The sequence below is a fragment of the Erigeron canadensis genome, chromosome 4, assembly GCF_010389155.1.
Source record: "Erigeron canadensis isolate Cc75 chromosome 4, C_canadensis_v1, whole genome shotgun sequence".
NCBI lineage: Eukaryota > Viridiplantae > Streptophyta > Magnoliopsida > Asterales > Asteraceae > Erigeron > Erigeron canadensis.
This window is the reverse complement of record NC_057764.1, coordinates 26947026-26965125: the sequence shown is the minus strand read 5'-3', so window position 1 is coordinate 26965125 and position 18100 is coordinate 26947026. Positions and strand designations below refer to the sequence as shown.

The 18100-nt window shown below is 34.1% G+C and overlaps 3 protein-coding genes and 1 long non-coding RNA gene across 7 annotated transcripts; 2 read left to right on the top strand and 2 right to left on the bottom strand.

Moving 5' to 3' along the window:
- Positions 1-1266: 1266 nt before the first annotated feature.
- On the top strand, positions 1267-2202 carry LOC122597270 (inositol-tetrakisphosphate 1-kinase 1-like). The gene is made up of 2 exons (XM_043769884.1): positions 1267-1555; positions 1754-2202. Exons 1-2 carry the CDS (start codon positions 1267-1269, stop codon positions 2200-2202), a joined length of 738 nt encoding a protein of 245 aa, XP_043625819.1.
- Positions 2203-2570: 368 nt separating this feature from the next.
- LOC122598360 (CSC1-like protein At3g54510) lies at positions 2571-7253 on the bottom strand. The gene is made up of 9 exons (XM_043770952.1): positions 6948-7253; positions 6388-6528; positions 5917-5980; positions 5521-5724; positions 5138-5436; positions 4758-5037; positions 3574-3852; positions 3033-3266; positions 2571-2946 (listed from the first exon to the last, which is right to left on the bottom strand). The coding sequence occupies exons 1-9, from the start codon at positions 7223-7225 to the stop codon at positions 2800-2802; spliced, it is 1926 nt and encodes a 641-aa protein (XP_043626887.1). The 5' UTR covers positions 7226-7253; the 3' UTR covers positions 2571-2799.
- Positions 7254-8610: 1357 nt separating this feature from the next.
- Positions 8611-13844, bottom strand: LOC122594836. 4 transcript variants are annotated; one of them, XR_006323118.1, is made up of 4 exons: positions 13716-13844; positions 9884-10247; positions 9070-9219; positions 8611-8989 (listed from the first exon to the last, which is right to left on the bottom strand). It is a non-coding gene; the product is annotated as an uncharacterized LOC122594836 (long non-coding RNA). The 4 variants fall into 4 exon arrangements; XR_006323120.1 differs by lacking the exon at positions 13716-13844 and having other exon boundaries at positions 9884-10014; positions 10115-11602; XR_006323119.1 differs by lacking the exon at positions 13716-13844 and having other exon boundaries at positions 9884-10014; positions 10134-11601.
- Positions 13845-16248: 2404 nt separating this feature from the next.
- Positions 16249-17546, top strand: LOC122594926 (photosystem I reaction center subunit III, chloroplastic). Its single transcript, XM_043767211.1, has 2 exons — positions 16249-16690; positions 17157-17546. Exons 1-2 carry the CDS (start codon positions 16317-16319, stop codon positions 17464-17466), a joined length of 684 nt encoding a protein of 227 aa, XP_043623146.1. The 5' UTR covers positions 16249-16316; the 3' UTR covers positions 17467-17546.
- Positions 17547-18100: the final 554 nt, after the last annotated feature.

Here is an 18100-nt window from a genome sequence, read left to right as displayed (position 1 = left end):
CTTCTATTGTCGAGAAGAAACCGCCATCAAGTACTCATTTGACCATGATACGCTTCTTAAGCAAGATTAACACTTCCGTACATAAGTATAACTATAAACACTCATACAAAGAATATATTTTTAGTTACATACTTTACAATTTTGGTCATAATTTTGGTCATAATAGTTTGATATGTAATTAGAATACTTAAGCTAAAGGGTTAAAAGTTTAAAAGCTTAAGTATTTTAAATCATACGGAACTATTATGACCAAAAATGTAAAGTATATATAACTAAAAATTTATCCTTTGTTGTTTAATGTTATATTTAAGTACGGAAGGGTTAATCTTGTTTAGGAAGTGTATTATAGTCGGATGATTCTATTATGGTTGTTTCCTTTCGGTAATGGAAACTACTCCAGGCTATGTCAAGGAACTGGAAACTCATATTTGACTCAGCGAGGTAAGAAATCGAGAGTTTTTAGTAAGTTAAAGATTATTTGAAATAATTTTTTTTATATAAAAGTAATTATATTTAAAATTTATATATAAAAAAAAAAAATTAGAAATAGCTAGATTATAAACTTCAAAATTAAACATTATTATATATAAACGTAACACTTCAAAATTCAAACTTTATTTTTTAAAACATAACCATAACACTTCAAACAAAAAAAATATTTAAAAAAAATTAAAAAAAGAAAAGAAAAGAAAAAGACCAATTTAACCCGAGTTTGACTTGTTGGCCTGAGTTTGACCATGAGTCGGCCTGAGTCAATTCCTTAGACCCCTCGAGTCAGTTGTGCACCCAAGTACTCCCCGAGTCAGGTCGATTTTTACAACAATGATTCAACGCCATTAAGTATTTTGGGTGAGTTTTAATGTTGAGTTGATAGATAGGGATTTGAGATGGATTTTTACACGTATTGAAAAATTAGAGTCTAGCAAATGGTACCTCCTCGAGTCGTGACGACTTCTGTATGGATCGAGGTCTATGGACTGTCTGTCATGGAGCTTGTATTGATGTGTTAAAAATTAATTGTATAGCTTCGTATATTAATATTTTAAATGTATAAGGTGGTAGCCATACACATGTATGGTCATTTTAAAACTCGTGCATATCATTAATAAATGTGTGATAATTGATCAAGGATACAATGGAACTTGTTTAAGATTGGTACAATCTAATCTACATGCATGAAAACCTTACGAATCTTGTTACTTTAAAGACTGGCCATTTTATCAAAGATAACCAATTTTTATCCCTTTGTTCCAAAAAGAAGACGAAATGCCAGAAATTGTAGAAGAAAACGATCTGTTTCGTGTAGGTTATGCTTTACCTACAAGAAAGATTGACGCTTTCATGGTGGAACCGTTTATAAGCTATGCTAGAGAACGAGGCATTGTTTTTATTCCTGTTGACGTGTCAAAATCATTAACCAATCAAGGTCCTTACGACTGCATCATTCATAAACTCTACGGCGCTGAATGGGAACATAATCTTGAGAAATTCGCCGCGAATAACCCAAATGCCACCATCATTGACCCTCCTTCAGCCATACAACGCCTTCACAACCGTATTTCCATGCTTGAACCGGTTACTCAACTCAACAACCCCCAACTCAACATCCCAAACCAACTCCTCATTCAAGATCTTGAATCTTCAAATTCTTTCCAAAGTACAAATGATTTAAGTTTTCCAATGATTGTGAAATCCTTGCTTGCGGATGGGTCCCCCACCGCACATAATATGTCATTAGTGTTTAACCATGAAGGGTTAACTAAAGGGCTAGAACTAGACCCACCGATGGTGCTACAACAATTTGTGGACCACGGTGGGATCATGTTCAAGGTTTACGTCGCAGGTGATTACGTAAAATGTGTGAAAAGGAGTTCATTACCTGATCTTTCAAATGAGACCATGGAGAAAATGGTATTAGATTCCGGTGGGGTTATGAGCTTCTCCAAGATATCAAGTGCTGTAATCGACGATGGCTCTAATGAGAATATAGAGATGCCGCCTCCAGAGTTTCTCGACGAGGTGGCAAAAGGCCTCAGAACGGCTCTTGGGTTGCATCTTTTTAACTTTGATATGATTAGAGACAATAAAAAAGATGGGTATCTTGTGGTTGATATAAATTACTTCCCGGGTTATGAGAAATTGCCTTGTTATGAATCCATAATGATTGATTTCTTCTTGAATATAAAGAAATCACAGGCTTGAACATGTCAAAAACCATTAAGCTTGGTAAGGTTGACAAATCGAAGGAGAAAACGAGCGTTTTCGCGAAGATGACTGAGTGAATCAATAGAGATTTCGAGCTTTTGAACCTCTCGAATATTTTCGACTTAGAAATTCAAACATTGATGTAAACTAGAAACCTAGGAGGCACAATAGTCTTACTAACCATCTATGGTTCAATCATATCATATAGGTCTACATATATAGCGAGTCCTTCAATTTTTTCCATCTGTACACACTAATAAATTTGGGCATTTTGTATAATAGAGAAATATTTTACAAATGATTAATTGATAGAGAAATATTGCCACACATTAAATTCATCCTTGATGTGGCTTTGTACTTTGAAAAGATTCATTACCATTTTACAAATTTTTCAGCCCAGATACAGTTATTATACGAGTAATCTGTAGATGAACAAAACAAAACGGAAAATCTTGGCCTTATAGACGAAAATGTCAAAGCTTCTAAATCACCTACACAACCTCTTCAGATAAAAAATGCAATGAAATGTCCACACCCATCCCAAAAACAAAGAGGGCTGCCTCTACTCCCAGAAAGAGAAAATCAAAAGAATCACTAGGCTAATAATGGTTGTGAAGAGGATGATTCTTCCATGGCTGCACATGCTTTAGGCAAGGATGGTGGACGATATGCATCAATAGCTCTGCAACATGCAGCATCACTCGGACCATCCTTGTCAAGTTCATCGTTATCCTTTGCATCCTATATAAAATCACAATTATAAAGAAAATATAACGTTCCAATGAAGTAGACAAGTTGGGATTACAGATGATATAAAACAAGCGTACCTGGACCGAGCATTTGTAAAATGTAGGAAGAAAACGGAACTTGCAATACTCATTGTAAGCGATAGTGACAACAAGTAATGGTATTGTCGCGACAGATGCAGAGGGTTTCGATTTCAGTCCAAACAGCCCAATCATGGTGACTTGCATGATGATGATGGCTACAACTACATGATGATGAATCTGCGGCCAATACTGGCCACACGTCTCATATGTAATTTCGTAAACGTCATGCAACTGTACGAATACATGTTTGTTTATTAGCATTGAATCTCTCATACAAAACGTTAATGGTTATATGAACCTGATATATCTGTTTAATCATAGTATGGTAATCCACTACAAAATATTTCATGTGAAGTGATATTTTCTAACATGTTGCCGTTTTGACAAGGTAACCTCTATACTGTACTTTAAAATCATGATCATGGTTTTTGAATAGGCATTATTGGTAGAAGTTCAGACAAATTACCCAAAATGGAATTCAGATCAAAATCGGTTAGCTTTATAAGCAATAACCCTATAAGACGAAGAGAAATCAAACCTGATTGATGTATACCACATATCCGAGAAGGAAGTAGACAACTAGAAATGGAAGAAGCAATGGTGCAATAACTGCATACACGATGCCAACAAGTACAAAAAGAGAAACAAATGGAATAGTTCTATGATAAGGAAATGAATATAAGTAATTGGATTTCATTTTTCCTCGGCCCCATGTATGCGATTTCATTTTATCCCATGTAAATAATCCAGGTTGAAGTATCTCAAGAGAAAATCCAGCCAACCCACTTGTCAAAATGTAGGTCATAAAAAAGTCTGCCTGTACAGAGAAAAACAGAACAGTTATAAATCTGTTCAAAACTATTGATGTAAATCGATCATGATAATATACAAAGATCAGAATAATATGGATCTGAGGAAATGAAATCCAATTAGAGGTGTGTAACCTTTTGGGTAAATATGCAGAGAATTCGAGTTACATTATTAAAACGTTGTGACTTCTGTAATGTATATGACATACACTACTAAAGGTGTAAGTCTTCGAACAAAATATGTTTTGGGTCAATCCAACACCGCCCATTTGGCCACTTAATCCGCAGCATGACAAAGAAAACCTCGAGAATCAAATTATGAAGTAGACAACATTCGGAAATTTTAATAAAAAGGAGTATAATAGGTTATAGCGCAAAATACAGATTTTTTGTCGACTGTAACCTTACGAACCGGGTGCATCAGTAACATATCATTTAGCTTAACCATGCATGAAAATCAATCATTTAAAGACAAAGAACCTTTCTTAGTATGCCTAATGAATGATCCTAGCTTCCACTTCCGAAAAAACACAAATAGATCATGAGAAAGGAAGATATTGGTGAATGGGTCAAAAGGGTTTAAGTAGAAGTTGGTCAATTACAGCAGACATAAACAACTCTTTTGTTAATCTTCTTTTCATATCAATGCATTAAATATTACTACAGAAAAAGTTATTATAGCAGTGATCTAAAGCGTTGAATATAGTGATTGATGGGGTATCTATAAAACAAATAAGTGGGCAATTTCAAGACATGTAATATGAGACTAATGATAACCCTAATCCACTTATACATACAAAATGGGTCTAAATGGCAAACCTAATTGGTGAACACAATTCTGGATCTCAATATATGAAAATGAAGTACCAAGATACAAAATAATTAGAGATATGAATATAGTAAGATCACTCACTTGAGCAGAGACCGCCCCTGCAAGACGGCTTGGTATTTCCCGAGGGTGATCAAAAGTTATCCCAATTTGATCAAGTAATGACCCGGATAAAACACTCAAGAAAAAAACATTTCCCAATAAAAAATAGAATATCATATTGCTAGCCTTTTGTTCCTGTTGACTTCTTGACACATAGCCCGCTAATCTCGCCATTGCTTTCATAACAAAAGGGACAATGTATACAAATCCGCTAAGAATGACACTTGGAAGATATCCTGTAACCACTGAGCTCAATCCTGGACTGTGGAAAAAATAGTATACTGTATTAAATTAACCAAAAAAGCGTTACCCTTAGTGAAAATTATTGTAAGCCAAAGAGGTAAAAGTTCATGGAAATTTACATCAACTGAACAGCCATGGCTGGAGGAAACCATTTTTTTAGTTTTTCATATTGTGCTACTCCTTGGACAGCTGCTACTGGAATAGCAAAAAATATCGTGAAAAGAACTTCTGTGACAAATACCACAGTTCTGTATATTACAAGATACTTGTAAGGAATCGATAAGTTCTTCCATAGCACGTCTCTCGGTTCTGGGGCCATTTGAGTAATCCAAAGTAATGGATTTGGATGCTGCTGTGTTTGTGAAGCAAGTGCCGCATCCCAACGAGACCTAAATGTAACAAAAGCAACTGGCAACTCCTGTTGATTACAAATGATTTAATGATTAATTTGGTAAATTTGAAATGGCATATGCAAAGAACATATATGTTTGAAGTTTATTACCTGAAGATGTTTTCCGCCGTATAGAATCTGATACGAATGATAAGCATGAGGATGGTATTTGGAGAAGAAATGATCGACACTGCAACTAACGGCTTTGTGTTCATCACATAAAGGAATTTGTCGAACCAGAACTGTGATTTGACTTGGTTGCTGCCTCAGGTTACGCAATTGTTGAACTCTTTTCACAAGGATAACCTTGTATTCCTAGAGATCACATGGGGTATTATGAGGTGATCACCTGTTATAAACCTCATCAAAATGTACAAATGCAATAAATATTTAACTTTACAATTCAACGACACCAAAATTAGACATCCTGACCAAAATCACAATATGTCGCATTATAGTATCATTCACTTCATGAGAAATCAACGGAAATGATTTTTCAATAATTACCTTGTGAAGCAGATAGATTCCCGAAAAAGATATAATGCACAATGACGCAAAGTGCACCCAAAGCCTGGTGAACAGAAGAAAGCGGATTAGTACAGGAACCATACATCCTTCCACTAAAACCTATAGGAAATAACTCAAATATTTTGAAAATCAAGTTTTAGTACTAATAGACAATAAGGATCGAATAACCATTGGGTAATAGCCTAGTGGCAACCAGCCGCCACTTTCCAGGGGAGGTCTTGGATTCGAGTCTTGCCAAAGGCAAACTTGAGATAATCAGGGGATTATTAAGTGGTTGAGAATCACCTAGACACTAGCCTAGATGGGGGATTGGTGGGTACCAAATGATACATGGTATCAGTGGGTTTCGATCCAATTACCTTTTCTTCTTTTTTTGACAATAAGGATCGGATTAGCCTCATCTGCTACCCTAGGCTGATATTTAACTTATTTCAGTGAAGATATATATACCTGTTTGATCCTCTAGGAATGTTGGAAATTGTGAGAGAGTCCATGGAACGAGAGTTTGACTTTGAAGCAGAGGATGTAGAACAGTTGAGTGGAAGAAGAACCATCAATCCAACAGCAGAGCATATCATGAAAAACTTCATCCTGTCAAGTAATTTTAAATCAGTTATTTCAAAATATTAAGTTGTATGCATGGCGGTAATTTTTCAGGCCCTATGGTATATTAAGTTGCTTACAAAAATATTTTGCCTGAATTACCAATTTACCATTAGGCATTGGTTCATTCTGAGGCTGGATGGAGATCCTCTAGAGTTGAAAGCAGCTTTATAGATAAAAAATTTTAATCTTGACCTTTGATTTTAATTTAAGGGTTAAGATCCCCTAACTTCACCTATAAAGCTGATTTCAACTTTTAGAAAATCTCAATCCCTTAGTTATATGGTCACATGATATCGATACAGTATTATGATTGTAAGTTGTAACACATAAACTATACTAATACGTATAACAATAAAAACACAAATAAAGTAAGACATAACATGATGAATAAAGGTAAGTTATACCCGAATTTAAAATATCGAATGAGAACGAGTGCATCAAGGCCACAGCTAGAAAGAATTTCATCCTCGGAGACTCGAACAGCCTCCCGGATCCAATCAACGGAAGGAAGAAACCGTCGAAAAGAAGGATCGAAAGAAAGCGGATGGTTAAGGGAGAGGAGACGAGAGTAATAAATATTGGCATTTGAATGTTGCTTACGTAAAATCGAAAATAAACATAAGATGACAATAGCAAGGCCGATGTTTATGGCTGCCGATGCTAATAAGTTTTCTGCACTCATTGGTTAGGTTATTAATTTGATTCTCCGGCGGAAGAATGATGACGTCGACGGTGATCACGACGTAGGAAATTACTTTGGTTGGAGGGCCGGTGAGAATGGTAGTGAGGTGTGATGCATGGGGTGTTTGCCACGTTTGATAACACGTGGAGAATATGCAAGTGATCAGTTGCGAACCGATACTTTTGGTCTGTTTTATACATGTAATTTATTTATCACTTGTTTATACGAAGAAATTTGTCTGTCTAAAACGGTGTAACCATACTATGTGGGAAAAATCCCCCTCATAAATACTATACTACACAAGTAGTAAATAAAAACTTTACCTAAAGTTGGTGCATCTTATCGTGGACAATGGAAATAATATAGTAGTATTCTCATAAAAATTGGGAAAATATTAATCCTCTTAATAAAAAATTTACTAAAAATCCTCCTAATCATCACATGAAAAAATCAAAAAAAGAGATTAGAAAAGAGAATAAATGCATTATATGCACTTGTCATGATTTAAGATTTTTAAGAAGATTTTTAGGCTATTTATTAGGAAAATTAATCACTACCTTAAAAATTAATATAAAAATCATTCTAACTATAAGATGATGACACGTGGATTCAGCTAACCTGCCCGGTCACCAAATGGGACGTGTCGCGGTTCAGCATATCAATTATTATTACGCGGTCTGCTAGTTTGACCCGTTGAACTCCAAAACATGCAATGACTATGCCTATCATTACATTACTGAATAATAGGGAAAAGGGATGACTGAAAATTTTTTATATATACATTAATATATGTATATATTCAAAACTCTTTTGGCAGATGAAGTGACCCAAAAACAATGTTGAAGTGCTGCAAATGTCGAAGAGATACCCTAAAATGTTAATTTATGTGATTATTATTATTATTATTATTATTATTATTATTATTATTATTATTATTATTATTATTATTATTATTATTATTATTATTATTTGTTTAGTTGTTATTTTATGCAATCCGGTGTCACGAGTCACACCTGTTCAGGTCGGGTTTCAACTTGTGCGCTTCCCTAACTTAGACGGTCCATTAAACCCACCCTAGTTGGTTAATTTGGGCCATTCTTTTTCTTTTATTTTTTCCTGTAAGAGTATTATTTTGTGTTTGCGTCAATAGTTTTTTATAAAACTTCATTTAATTGAATGTTTAATTAAAAAATAATTATATATGAATGTCAAAACATGACATACAAAACGTTGTTTCGGCTATGAACGAAGGGGTCTTTGATTTACGAGTAGTGGCATTTGCTCTTCATAAAGGTGAAGGCATCCAAAGTTCTAAACCACTTAGTTGACATTGAGGCGGGCTTCTGTGCCCAATAAGCATGATTTTCTACTCTTTCCAGCCCAAATGTCCAATCACATACTTTTTTTATTTTTTTTGGGCAAAATGTGTTTATTACAGTACAAGCAAGTTACTGGTACAAGAGTATCTATATTGAAACAGCAGACACCAGAGCATAAACTAAACTGAAGTTATATCGACAAATTGGCTAGGTGGAAGTTTTTCCATCTTTCCCATATTTTTAACCCAAACAAAACTTGATACTTTGATCTCACCAATAACCGGCAAAAATTGCAACTCTGTGATTGAAAATCTTGTTATTTCTAGCCTTCCATAAGTCTCAAGCAACTGTGCATAAGATTGCGTGATAGCTTTTTTATATATTGACGACCCAGAAATGAAATCAGTTGCACATATCTTTTATTCCTGGACTACTCCCAAACATCCTGAGCCATAGAGCAAGACACAAAAATACGATCAGCAGTCTCCACGTGAATGCCACAAACAAAAATAATAAGAATCGCACCTGGATACTTTGGCTTGCTGGCGCGACAAGAGTAGGCAGCCTCTCAAGGTCTGCTCTCTAATTTGAACTCAATTTGGTTTGCTAGAACGGAACTTAAAACTTTTCCGAGGCCATCGTTTGAATTCAGTTTCTAATAGATTGAATCAATTTCTGAGAACAAATCAAGAGGAGAAGGTAAACCAGGAGAAAATGGAACAGCACTGGAAAAATATGGACGATCTTCGTAGCCAACGAAGTCTTACACACGTACAATTCTTAACTTTCGATATAACATGTCCACACAAAGACAAAGAAGTTACCCTAACAGCTACATTAGTAACCAAGCAACATACAAAGATGATGATCAAATCAACTCTAAGTATGTGAATTATAGCATACACACATATAATGTAAAATAGCTACAAAGCACACCCTTTGTGTGGGACCATACAATAATTTAGGGTCACAGAAAATTCATGCATCAGCACTTTTAAGTAAAGTACAAGACTACAAGCAGACAAGACCACTTAAGCAGATACCTAGATGTTCAGGCATCAGCACTTTTAAGTAAAGTACAAGACTACAAGCAGACAAGACCACTTAAGCAGATACCTAGATGTTCAGGCAACAGCACTTTTAAGTAAAGTACAAGACTACAAGCAGACAAGACCACTTAAGCAGATACCTAGATGTTCAGTTTAAATCAATAATTATAAAAAAATTGAATAAGACTAGAGGAAAAAATGCATGCTATTTCAAAGAGTTTCCTCTAGTCTTTCCACTAGATATCGAACATGAAAGAGAGAGAGAGAGGGAGGGGGGGGGATATTCATACCATCTTTCTATAAACTTCATTTCCTTCATATCGTGGACGAGCATAAGCAGGAAAAGAAAGAACACCACCTACTTTTCTTTCAAGTGATACTAGATAGGCGAAAAATACTTGATGGACCAAACAGGTAACATCTGTAGGCAAAACACAGAGTCATTGACATATTTGTGTATACTTCCACAATATACATCGGAATATCCTCCATGCTACAATATCATATTCCAATGTGGTTACCATGGATCAGCTACCATACCATTGGGTTGACATGGATATGGTAAATCACCAATGTAGTTGCCATGGACCATGGTGATAAACATATCAGTTTCTCTGACAGAAAGGATCCATCATTTCTACACCTTAAAGCATACTGTAAAACAAAAGGATTGATTACATCTTAAGATATATTTATCTGTGGCCCGTGGATATAAAAAACAAACAAATTCCAACAAAGAAAATACAATGAACTGCATAATTTCAGGGGATGCCCAAAACAGATAAACACATGAAAAACACGTGTCCAGGATCGCCATTTTATATCAAAAAAACAAACCAACTATCAAAAGGCATCAAATCTATAAGTGACAGCTGTATTGCACATCAGGTGGCTGTTATTGATGGCTTTTCAATATAAATGGCAATGATCAATGCTCTTGTGGGAAAACAAACCGGAATCAATTCACAACTGGCCATGAAATAAACGTTTTGGGACAAAACTGGATAGCGTCAAAAAAGAGTCCAAACGGTCCACGTCTCGTAATGGTCAGAGGACAGGCTGCCATTCACAACTGGCCATCAACCCCATTGACTAAACAGGTTAGGTTCATAAACAAGTCAACAACACATGCTAACTTGTTTCGTAACCGGGTCATGTTATTTAAGATGTCTCAATAGCCCACTAAAACAATGAGTTACTAGACTATGATCAAAACTTGGTCGACACATGCTACCAGGTTTGGCTACGTCAACCATCACAACCCACAATATCCGTCAATCTATTGACCAAACATTTAGGACCAAAAAGAAAGGGCCAATATCATAAATGGGTCAGGTTATGTCACTTTTCCAACTCTGGAACCACTACTGGCTGGAAATACTAGCATTACGGATACTTTTAACCAAACAGATAAACGAATTATCGTTTTGGGACTAGATTGAATAAGGTCAAAAACGGGTCCAAACTGTCCGAGACACGTCTCGTAACGGGTCAGAAGCTAGGCTGCCTCTCCCAACTTGCATCAGTATATGCTAGCATTGTGGATACTTTTAAACCAGCCAAATATACAGCTTATCGTTTTGAGACTAAACTAGGTAAGGTCAAAAACGAGTCCCAACGGTCCAACATGCGCCTTTCCCAACTAACCATCAACCCATTAACTAAACAGGTTAGGGTCATAAACAAGTCAACAACACATGCTAACTTGTTTCATAACCTGGTCATGTTATTTCAAATTTCTCGATAGCCCACTAGATTGATCAACTTGTTAGTAGACTATGACTGGAACCGGGTCGAGACATGCTAACAGGTTTGGCTAGGCCAACCTTCACAACCCACAACATCCGTCAACTGGTTGACGAAACCAGTTAGGACTAAAAACAAGGGGCAAGATCATAAAAGGGTCAGATTATGTCACTTTCCCAAACTCTAGAACCACAACCAGCTGAAAATGCTAGCATTCCAGATAGTTTTGAACAAAACATATAAACGACTTATTTTTTTGGGACTGAACTGGATAGGGTCAAAAACAAGTCCAAATTGTCAAACATGTACCGTAACGGATCAGTGAAATATGTTACTAGGCGACATTCATGTTACAGCATATTTTATATGGAAAGTTTCAATTATAGAAAGCAGAATCTACTTACACTTGCAACTAATAAGCAAATTGGTCAAAACTAAATATGATCCAAACCATGGAAAACAACATCTTTGAATAATTGTACAACATGTCTTCAAGATATATGTCAAAAAACCAATCACCTAATTAAAGGCAACAAATTTATAGGCAGCGACTGCATTGCACATCAGGTTGTCGTTGATGGATTTTTGATATAAAATGGCAATGATTGAAGTAAATACAAATCAATTTCAAGAAACTAGATGCATACCAAAACAGATATTTACTTGTAAAACACAGTCTTCAAGATTACCATTTATATCAAAAAACCAACAAACTATCGAAAAGCATCAAATTATAGGTGGCGACTGCGTTGCACATCAGCTAGTTGTCATTGATGGTTTTCCAAATGGCAATGGTTGAAGAAGTAAAAATACAAATCAGATATAAAAGAAAACTAAATGCATACCAAAACATATAATCACATAAAAAACGTGTCTCAAAGATTACCATCTTATATCAATAAACTAATCAACTATCGGAAGGCAACATATTAAAAGGCAGCGACAGTAATGCACATTCAAGTGGTTGTTGATAGTTTTTCAATATAAAATGGCAATGATTGAAGAAGTAGATACAAATTAAATAAAAAAAAAAAAGCATACCAAAACAGGTAATCACTTATAAAACATGTCTCCAAGATTACTGTTTTATATCAAAAACCCAATCAACTATCGGAAGGCAACAGACTTGTAGGCAGCGACAGTATTGGACATCAAGCACTCATTGTTGATGGTTTTTCGATATAAAATGGCAATGATTGGAGAAGTAAATACAAATCAAATAAATAAAACAAAATGCATACCAAAACAGAGAATCACTTGTAAAACATGTCTCCAAGATTACTGTTTTATACATAAAAAAAACAATCAACTATTGAAAGGCAACAAATTTGAAGGCAGCGACAGTATTGCACACCATGTGGTCGTTATTGATAGTTTTTCGATATAAAATGGCAATGATTGGAGAAATAAATACAAATCAAATAAAAAAAACCAAATGTATACCAAAACAAATAATCACTTGTAAAACATATCTCCAAGATTACTGTTCTATATCTAAAAACCAATCAACTATCGTAAGGCAGCAGATTTGTAGGCAGCGACAGTATTGCACATCAAGCGGCCGTTGTTGATGGTTTTTCGATAAAAAAAAATGGCAACGATTGAATAGATACAAATCAAATAAAAAAAATCTAAATGCGTACCAAAACAGATAATCACTTGTAAAACATGTCACCAAGATTACCGTTTTATATCAAAAAACCAATAAACTATCGAAAGGCAACAAATTTATAGGCAGCGACAGTATTGCACATCAAGTGGTCGTTGTTGATGGTTTTTCGATATAAAATGGCAATAATTGAATAAGTAAATACAAATCACATAAAAAAAACTAAATGCATACCAAAACAGATAATAACTTGTAAAACATGTCTTCAGGATTACCGTTTTATATCTAAAAACCAATCAACTATCGAAAGGCAACAAATTTATAGGCGGCGACAGTATTGTACATCAAGCGGTCGTTGTTGATGGTTTTTCGATATAAGTGTTTCCAAAAAGATACAATTTATAGTATATATTTCATCAAACTAATCATCAACTATTCAAAAGCTATCCAAATTTATAGGCAAGAATGCTGAGTGCAGATTCTGGTTCTGTTGATGATAGTTATTATTATTTGATAAAATATATATAAATAAACCTAAAAAAACATGCAAAAATTCATGATCTAAATTGATAATGTAAACGATTTTATAAAATACAATATCAAAGAAATAATTTGCACAATATAAACCCTAAAAATTACGACCAGATCAACAACAAGACTTTAAAACCCTAAATAACATAAAACCCTAAATTATTGTGAACTTGAAAACAGAAATTATAATCGAAATACAAACAAGTTCGAAGATATATAAAATTCGAAAAACATACCAGGGAGAAATTTGGAGCTAATTTGTGTATGTAATGTAAGGTAATAATATATACATATCGCGGTTAATCTTTAAGGCGGTTTTGATTTACCGCGTTGATGTAACGCTACGCGCTTTACGCTTCTTTTGATTTTTATTTACCGTTTGGAAATTATTTACGCGGTTTTTTATTTTGTATACGGTGATAATAAATAGAGTCATCGTTATTTTATAATATCCGCGCCTTGTGTTTATGAGATGTGGGTGAAATCGGTGATAAGTTATAAAGCTAATAAGTCATAGAGTGTAATAGTCAAATGCTTTAGCAGTACGGGCTCCGCCTTCGGATTTAAAAGCTCGTCGAAGGTATATCGAATGACATCTCTAATGAAAGAAAATGAAATTTTAAGAACACCCACACAATTTTTATAATTTATTGATATACGGTTTTTGAGATAAAATATTTTCAATGAATTATAGTAATAAAATGATTTATAGGGACAGAGAAAAAAATAATGGGTGGTTGAGATTTTAGAAAGAGAAAAAAAATGAGTGGTTGAGATTTAAGAGTATCATAGGTATATTAGTTAGAGATGTTTAAATTAGTGGATAAAGAATGAGAAAATTTAGGTAGTTCAAATCATCTTTTGAGATTTTAAAAAATGACAAAATGTTTTATAAGATAGTACGAGAACGGTACCCGCGCGTTGCGGCGGTGATGGAGGTGATCGATGACGGGGTGGTGATGTAATGGCGGCGGCGGTGGCGGTGATAGGGTGATCTACCAGACGGGCTTCTCCCTTAGCTGTACGGGCTCCGCCCTTGAATTTAAAAATTAATCGAAAATATATCGAATGATCACTTTAATGAAAGAATATGAAATTTTAGAACACCCATGTAATTTTTATAATTTTTCGATGTACGGTTTTTGAGATAAAATATTTTGAATGAATTAAAAGAATAAAAATGATTTATGTATGAGAGAAAAAAATGATTGGTTAAGATTTGAGAAAAAAGAAAGGGTATTATAGTTATTTTAGGTAAATATAGAATATATATGAGAGACATTTTGGGGAAGTACTTAAATTTAATATTAAAATTTAAGGTTAATGTTGAAAATTTAAAGAAAAATCTGCTTTATAATATACGAGCATAATACCTGTACGTTGAGGCGGAATTTTGTTTTAGGAGTGACAATTTGTTATAAGGGTAGATACGGTAATTCAATGTTGTAGTGTACGGGGGACCATTTTGAGAACCATATATAGTGAAAGGGGTTTTTTGGAAGAAAAAAAAGTATGCTTAATTTTTTAAGACATACCATAAATAAAACTTCAAAATGCTATATAAGGGAGTATACATAATTATAGATATAGATAGATAAATATAGATATATATAGAAGTACGTATTGATATCCGGTCAATTTGATTTGTCTTAGAGTCTTGGCTAAAGTGGCCCATTAATGGAATCAATTAAGCCTGAATAACTGTCCACTAAAAGCCACCTTGATAGGATGATTTGGGCCATTCATTTTTTACTTATCTATTGTACATTTGTACCGGAAGTATCTTGTGCCTATAGTTTTGTATAAACTTAGGGCGTGTGGTGAACAAAAGAACAATTAATTGAATGTTTAATCAGAAAACTATTGACTAACTTTCTGTTAAAGCTAACACTTATATAGTTATATCTAAAAAAGATACTTTGTTATTTATTGTTTAGACTTTCATTACTACGTGACAATCTACATGTATAAAAAAGATGACGTGACAACTGAATACGTACATATAGAATACAATATTTATAGAAAAAATCATAATATATATAGTTAAGAAAATTTTAAATATTATAATATCAATAAATAAAGAACTTTTTATTATAAAATTTGAGTGGTACAATGAAAATTTTAACTAATAAGCTTGATACTATACATGAGACAAATATAACAGTAATTTTGCCTTCCCAAATTTATGTTAAATATTTGAATGATAATATTATTGTCTTCTGATATAACTTTCTTGATTTTTATTCCATTTACTAATATATAATTATATATCGTATGTCAAAATATATTTAAGCAAATGAAATTGTAAATATATTTGGAGTTTTACTTACAAGTCATGGATGATCTTTATGGGCAACATGCATATGGGGTTGTTTTCTTGAATATGTCACTCTACTAGTGTAAGTGTGTAACATAGTCTACCCTGGGTGGTACTCATCGTTATATTATGAGCTAAAAAAATAATTCGAAATGAACTTTTTAATAAAAAATTCTACAAATGTAACTTTATGCGACTCAAAGGATCAAAAGTGAATTCTACTTCAACTTTAGACCATTTTTGTAAGTTAAATATAACGATATTAATAAATCTGTGAAGACATAGCCAAGTGTCATGATCTTTCAAACAAAAAATATGCAAAATGGATTGCAAACCAAGCACAACCACTAACATCACAATTATCCACCAATAACAATCTTCCAACTCATCTTCCCATATCTTATCCAACAGATATCTTACATCCATTCATTACTATTTCTTGCTCCTACATCTCATCACATTTTCATTCTTTCAAAAAAACAATTTCATCAAACACAGCAGACATCATTAAAAAACCAACATGTCATTCACAATCTCCACAAGCTTCATTCAGCCACTAGAAATCTCCAAATCATCATCCACCAGGTCAAAGTTGACCAGCAGCCCAAGTAGCATTGTTTGTTCTTCAGAAGACAAAACCAAGAATAATGGTGAAGGGTCTTTGAAAGCATTGTCAGCTGCACTTGCACTTTCTTCAATCTTGGTTTCTTCAACTGTGCCTGCACTTCCAGCATTGGCTGATATCTCTGGACTAACTCCTTGTAAAGAGTCTAAGCAGTTTGCCAAAAGGGAGAAACAACAGCTTAAGAAGTTGGAAAGTTCTCTTAAGCTTTATGCACCTGATAGTGCCCCTGCTCTTGCTATTAAAGCTACCATGGAAAAGACCAAAAGAAGGTACTCTACTACAAACTTAATTTGTAACTATATATACATTTAATCTGTGTATCTATGTATATGTTATGTTTATTTGGATGATGATAAATGGGGTTATGCTGACCTTATTAGTTCTTAGAAGTATATATGGTTATGCACAGACTTAATTAACTTAAAGTTTCCATATTAATAAGTTTCTTTTGTTATCACTTTATATGTTAGCGGTGATCTTTCGTCAATGGGTCATTCTGTCCAGAGTACCTGGGCGATTTTGTTTGTTTTCTGTTCAAAAAATAAATAATCATTATACTTTCTGATTAATGTTTTTTTTTTAATGGTAAGTTTAAATATAACTCTTCAAAATATATGTCTAATATTTACAAAATACAATAAGGAATTGAATTCAGTTGTAAGTGTGTTTTATTCAAAGAATGGTGACAATCTAAAGAAACTAATGAATTGCATGAAATTGGTTATATATATGTAGATTTGACAACTATGGAAAGCAAGGATTGTTGTGTGGATCAGATGGGCTACCACACTTGATTGTAAGTGGAGACCAAAGGCATTGGGGCGAATTCATTACCCCCGGGATTTTGTTCTTGTACATAGCTGGATGGATCGGGTGGGTTGGAAGGAGTTACTTGATTGCTATCCGGGATGAGAAGAAGCCAACACAAAAAGAGATTATCATTGATGTTCCTTTGGCTTCTCGGTTGGTATTCCGTGGATTCAGCTGGCCCGTTGCTGCTTACCGTGAGTTCTTGAACGGGGAACTTATTGACCCAACTGTCTGATTAACAACTTCTTGTTTGCTACAACCTTATATGTATCTAAAATATTCTGAATTATATGCTACCTTGGTTGTTAAATTTTATGGGATTGTTTGATCAGAAGATGAAATGTACATTTTTCCTATTGGTTTTTTGAACATTAAATGGTAGCTCATTTAGACTCAAATGCCATTTGGTGCTCTTTCTTTAACTAAACTAACTCTTTCTTTAACTAAACTAAGGTAATTAACAAAACCTTATTACTAGTCATGACAACAAGTTTCAAGTTAATTTGGTTGTATCTTTAACCAAGGTAGGAAGAAATGAATTAATGCATACATATTCTTTGAAAGCTTCAATATCCTAAATCCAACCTATAACTAAAGAAACCCCGAATCTGTTACAATCATTCACGAGCATTATCAGAGATAGCGAATGTGGAGATCTCCCGTGTCTAATCCACATCCTCTGGTTTTTCCACACCAAAAAAGTATATACTCACATTGATATAGCAGAAATTGGTAACCAACCTTGTCATATACTCATATGTGAGTATGTGACCAGGGTTTGAAGATTTTCAAGAGTATGTATCTCCAATGTAACAAGTCTTTGTGACTTATTTTTCTTGCCACATAAGTTTGTCTTTCATTTTTAGTAA